This window comes from Salminus brasiliensis, chromosome 5 (assembly GCF_030463535.1).
Source record: "Salminus brasiliensis chromosome 5, fSalBra1.hap2, whole genome shotgun sequence".
Taxonomy (NCBI): Eukaryota; Metazoa; Chordata; class Actinopteri; order Characiformes; family Bryconidae; genus Salminus; species Salminus brasiliensis.
The window spans coordinates 11,425,461-11,431,460 of record NC_132882.1 but is presented as its reverse complement, the minus strand read 5'-3'; the positions used below and the strand labels follow the sequence as shown (position 1 = coordinate 11,431,460).

Sequence of the window (6,000 nt, the reverse complement as noted above, 5' to 3'; positions counted from 1 at the left end):
TTATTATTGGTGCTAGTTCGGGACCTATGCTTATTTTTTCCCACCTCATTCAGACAGTCCCACCATCCTGCGCCACTATTGGCTAGGAGTTTGTACCCACAAACTGCCCGCCCATTGACGGGTTGGCTAAGAACGCCTAACCAATCAGAGCACAGAAGGGGCGTTCCTTACTAACCAATCCCAGCGTGAGGAGGGCGGGGCCTGCCGTAATACGGGCGGAGGGACGCGGTCTCCGTCTGCTCTCCATGGTTCTCAGCGGAGAGCGAGCAGATGTTAATGGAGCCGCGGGTTGTGAGCATCGAGGAGTCCGCTGGACCATACGGGTGAGGATGGGAGTGAATAAGCCTGAGAGCTGCTCTTAGGATGGTCGTTTCTGGGGAGTATGATTCACAGGCAGGTCTTGTTCTCTCAGGTAGGTCGCCCGGTCGCTGTGTCCTTCTGTTTCTTTTTTTTTGGTGGTGGCTGAGTGGTTCATGCTGGACGAGAGTTAGGACTCAGATATGGATAATCATCAGTTTAATGAATCGTGTGGTATAACGTGTCTTTAAACGTGTCAAAGTTTGCTCCGTGCTGTCCCGCTGGTTCTTCATTGAAGAGCTCTCCTGGTCACCAGCCTTGCCTCCAGTTCCTGCTGTCCATCACGTCCTTCTTTACTTAGGTCTCCTTGGGCACTGCGTTGATGTTAATTGGGCTCTGCTTCTTGTTTTGACTGTCAGTGTTCAGTAATTAGGGAAATACATGTTATACATATTGTGATTACTTAATTCTGGCCCTGGACCCCACTGTCCTGCACTGGTGTCCAACCCTTCTCCTGGAAATCCATCTTCCTTTTAAAAGGTAGATCACCTATACCTTTGCCTCCAACCCTTATCCTGCTGGAAGGTCCAGGAGAAGGACATGTTGTATGAAGTGTGCTAGAACAGGTAACACTACATCCATGGTGCCCAGGACGGTTTGGTGGATTCATCTGCTTTGGCACACTAGTCAAACCTGGTAAATAAGAGATGAGCTGAATCGAACGTAGTTGAGCAGGAAAAACGAATAAAACAAGTTGTTCTGGACATCTGAGAGCTCACAGCAGAGGGTGAGTACTTTCTAGGGATGCACTGATGGGAATCGGCCTAGTGTCAATAATCTATATGTGTGTATCTGCCAGTGCTGATACATAAACAATTATAAAGTGTCACTGCAGCTAAATCAAGAGGGGTTATCATTCCAGACTAGTATAACAGACTTATAAATGCAATAAAATAAGTCAAATGTTGGGGTGGGTGAATGTTTAAAGACAGTTTCACAATGCACTATATTGCAATAATGCTCCAAAAGTGGCAGATTTCAAAACCTCCTATCCAAAAACTGTCTCATGCTTAGTGAAGTAATTTAAATAATAATGATAAATGATTACTCCTTCCAGTAAAAATAAGACTAATTAGTGGATTTTTGTAATGAATGTGCAATGTCCATCTGATCTGTGTTCTTAAAACACTGACAATATAAACGCTATGCTCAGAAAAAAACAATAAAAACAAATAATAATCACAGTACAACTAAATATTTGTTAATTATCCTACATGCAGATATATTAGTGCATTAGTTGCAATTCAAAGCAAATATCAACTAAAATAATACAAGGAAATGTATTGAACATTGTAGTAGACAAAACCAAGAATGAGTGATTGATTTTATAATATAAAGAGAGCTAAGTGATCTAAGTTAAGGTAGATCCAGGAGAAGGTATGGTGACCCCTGTCACTACCTATTTTACCAAAGATGAAAAGCTTGTTAATTGGCTGAATACTGTAAAAAGGTCAATGCTGTAGCCACACTGGCACAGTTTGGGGATTTCCCTGCTTAAGAAAGAACACCTGGTTTTTGAGTGTTGAAATGCATTTGAGCAGGAAAATGATCCAACTGTACTGGACGCTGTCTCTTCAGGACCAGAGTGCATCCCCTCTGCTGTGTGGACTGCTGAACAGACTGTTATTAACCAGTACTGTACTTTACCTCCACCTTGGCTTATAGACCATTTACCATTTTATGTGCCTGACCTGTTCAGAAGTGCTTTGAACACACTTAAAGGTTCTGCTGTGCTTTCAGCGAGCTGAGCCCTTTGCCACTATATTGACCTTTACCATATCGACAGACTGAGTGCACTTCACCTCCAGATGTTAAAGCCATGCAGCATGACTCTGCCCTTCCACTGTTACATGTCGTCAGAGCTCTGGAATAAGATATGAGGAATAGAAAAGTTAGCACCTTTGGGCCAAAGCTTTCCACCTCCCAGACATCTCCACCTCCATAGATTAGCTCATTATCAGGCCCTCCATTAGCTGAGTCAGGTGTATAAGAGCTGAGGATGTGCTTGATTGTTTATCGCTGTGACTCTCTGAGGTTTTTATAGTTGGAGAACCCTGCTTTAGTTTAGATCAGGTTCATGGAGGGCCAGTGTCCCACATAGTTTGGCATCTTCCCTTCTCAAACACACTTGATTCAACTCATCAGTTAGTCACCAGGTTTAGTAGATGATGTGTTAAGCAGGGAAATGACCAAAGCCTGTGAGCATGAGCCCTCCAGGAAAGGAATTCTCCCCAAAATAAAGGTGCTTTAAATGGTTCTTTGAGCAGTGCCATAGAAGAGCCACTGTTGAATCTTTAAAAGATCCATGTTTGTAATAGTGAAGAACCTTTTAAAGGTCTAAAGAACCTTCACTTGATGTAAACTTACTTTACTAGTTTAAAGGTTCTTCACACTCGCACATCTCTAATATGAAGATGGTTCTTTAAGGAACCAACAGTGATTCTTCTGAGTTTCCTCTGTCTCGGCACACCCAGTGTATCTCAGGAAGGATTGATTAACTGATTAACTAGATTATCTGATGAGTTGGATTACAGACATTTGAGAAAAGCCCCAAAACATGCCGAAAACATATTCCTATTGACTGGGGTGGCAATAATGGTCTTAACCAATGACTGTAGAAATCTAGACACTATAGTTCCATTTCCTTTCGTTCTGTAGTAATGAAACAAGTCAGTCAATTAAGTGGGCAGTGGTGGCTCAGCGGTTAGAGCTTCAGGGTATTGATGACAGGGTTGTGGGTTCGATACCCAGGCTCGACAAGCTGCCACTGTTGGGCCCTTGAGCAAAGCTTTTCACCCTCTCTGCTCCCCGGGTGCTGGACTTGGCTGCCCACCATTCTGTGTGTGTGTGTGTACTCACTGCCTCTAGTTCACTAGTGTGTGTTCACTACCACAGATGGGTCAAATGCAGAGGACACATTTCGCTGTACATAGTACAGTGACCGACTACGTGCACCATCAGTTATTTCTCACGATAAAGCCGAATGAAGTTTTAGGGTATTCGTATTCGTAGTCTGGCTCCCTCGTTATACTAAAGCATCAAACAGAATAGGATAAAGCACAATAACGTAGGCAGATCCTGCCAGGTCAGGAGTCGTGATGTTGGTGGAATGAGAGGGCAGGGTTGTTACTAGGTTTTACAGGCAGGAGTGACCTTGTGCCCGTGCACAAGTTCGTTTAGATGCATTTGATTCATATTGTGTTCATACTTCAAACGAACCGGACCAGAGTTCGAACGCTGACAGTTACACACTCAGAGCAATCGAACCAGGGTTTATTTTAATCAAACCAAAGCTGACAATTATAAACAATGACAAAAAAAAACATGATTTCTGTGGGAAAATAAAAAAGTAGCACAGGGAAACTAACTGTGGGAGTTAGACACTGGAGATGGAAAGACGGACATGATGGAAAGTTTAGAGGAGGAAAATGTGATGGAAAATGGGCTGTTTGTCATTGCAATATATAGGCGCTAGACCGTGGCTTCACTTTTAAAAGACATTTATGTTTTTAAGAAGATGGATATGCTAATAATCTCAAGTTGAACAGAGCTGGAAACAGGGGTTATTGGAAGCTCCTTCATCCAATGTGAATTTTGTCATGCCTTGTGTGTAATAACATTTGTTTGGAACACTATATTGTCACACTGGACATGGTCAGTTCTCTGAGGAACACATTTACTACTTCATTTGTCTGTGCATAGTATTTGTGCATTAAACCAACAAGCTCAGAAATCCTTCAGTATATTACAAACGAGGCATGAAGGATGACACTACAAGCTCACTTGACATGAGTAGGCTTGACATGAGTGTGTGTATTGATATTGATTACACATTACATTGTCACAACACTTCCTTTTTGGCTGCAGGTTAAGAACAGCTGTGGTATCTATTGCTTCAAATCATTGGAAATATGAGGCTGGGTATAAGAAGAGTATTTACAGTAGGTATTAATATGTGGATAGGTTGAGTTTATTGACACATTAAGTACTTAATACAGGGTTTATGTATTGAATAAACCCCCAAGAGAAGCTCCAGCTGATTGCTGTGGTGGCTTTGAGGGTCAGTTAGCCTTTTTACATGCTGCTTTAATCAGGCCTAAATGAAAAAGGATGGATATGGAGGGATATTTTATTTACAATGGATGCATTTCTCTTTTTGTGTTTAATGTTTTGATGTATGAATAGAATATAAGTATGTCTTCAATAGTATGACTTTGGTTAAGGCATAAAATACTTTGATGTCATTTAACAACCCAGTTATTTTGCCTCAGGATAAAATGCACTGACTCTCCTTTTATAGAGGCCTCAAAACAGAACAACAACAACTACAACAAAAAAACAACAAGCTCTCCAAGCAGAACCCACATATTGTAGCATAATTTTGGCACTAACCGAAACACTTTAATTATTCCCTAACCAGTTAGCTTTTAGCCTTGCACCCACTCACTTCTCTGGGTTTAGCTTTCTCCAGTCTTACTGGTAAAATGTTTTTAGCTACAGTGTACTTATGTGTGTTGATGTATGTTTAGCTGATGTGTGTTTAGCTCCAGGTTGGCAGTCAGCTGACGTAGTCCAGCTACCAGGAGATATGGTCATGAGGCCTGGTTCATGCAGCAACCTGTATTTCTATAACCAGCAGAGTCTGGAGGTGTTAAGCTTCTCTCCACTATCAACAACATCATATTCTCCTAAAGCGACTGTCGTGGTTGAATCGCTTGCCAGCTTTTACTAGAACTTTGGCAAGTAAAATGGGATTATGTAAATTTTTGGGGGTGTAAAGATAACCAGTCTAGACTGTTACAAAACAGTTGTGGTGTTTGGAAATTGGCCTGTTTTCTAGTCCTGTTTTGGTTCGGCTGGATTTCTTTTTGAGGGAGGAAACAACAGTGTTCGGGGTTTACAGTTTATCACTTATTGAACTATTCCCCAAAAAAAAATAAAATAAAATAAAAAATATATATATTTTTTCATTCTTTTCCATTCTAATCCATTTATTTGTGAATTGCCCGGCATCCAGGCCATAATTTAAAAAACATGGTCTGGAGTTATGCATGAGAATTAACCCTCTAACACAAGATTTAGTCGCGGATTTGAAAAGTGTTCGGAGAGGAACCATTACTATTGCTACATTATGTTTGCTGAAAAAAAAATAGATTAGCAAGAACTCTTGCGAAGCATTGTGTTGACTATCGGAAGTAATGAAGGTCGTTTGTCTTTTTAGAAAGCTCCAAACATAACAGGGAAAAGGGAAGATTGCCAGAGGCACAGCATGATAACCTCATAAGAACTTCTTATGAGAGGCGCTGACCTATATACGCAGCGGTCCTCTATACACACGAACGCTGTCACGCTTCGCTACGTTTTCCTGCTCTCCTCTGGAAGCTCTCCAAACATGCCTGCTCCACATCATTTCTACTAGTGTTTGCCATGCCATTTTCTTTTTTCTTCTCATATGCTGGAGACATTTTCATTGCTCCATTACCTCACTTACATGCGGTATAATATAGTAACCAATCATCCAAGCCTGTTATTCAATTTGCTGTATTGTAGGATATGAAGCCTGTTTAGATACACATGTAAGCCAAGTGGAAGCATTGGCAATAATCTCTTCTTGTAAACTGAGTATATTAGAAAGACTCCTCC

At 41.3% G+C, this 6,000-nt stretch overlaps 1 protein-coding gene across 2 annotated transcripts in view; it reads left to right on the top strand.

Annotated features, from left to right (window-relative positions):
- Window positions 1–239: 239 nt before the first annotated feature.
- The window catches only part of hecw1a (HECT, C2 and WW domain containing E3 ubiquitin protein ligase 1a), a 99,976-nt gene continuing 94,215 nt past the window's right edge, over window positions 240–6,000 (top strand). For both annotated transcript variants that reach the window (XM_072679384.1, XM_072679385.1), the window contains exon 1: window positions 240–412. In XM_072679384.1, the coding sequence (XP_072535485.1) occupies window positions 383–412 (30 nt within the window). In that variant the 5' untranslated portion in view covers window positions 240–382. The remainder of the gene's footprint in view (window positions 413–6,000) is intronic.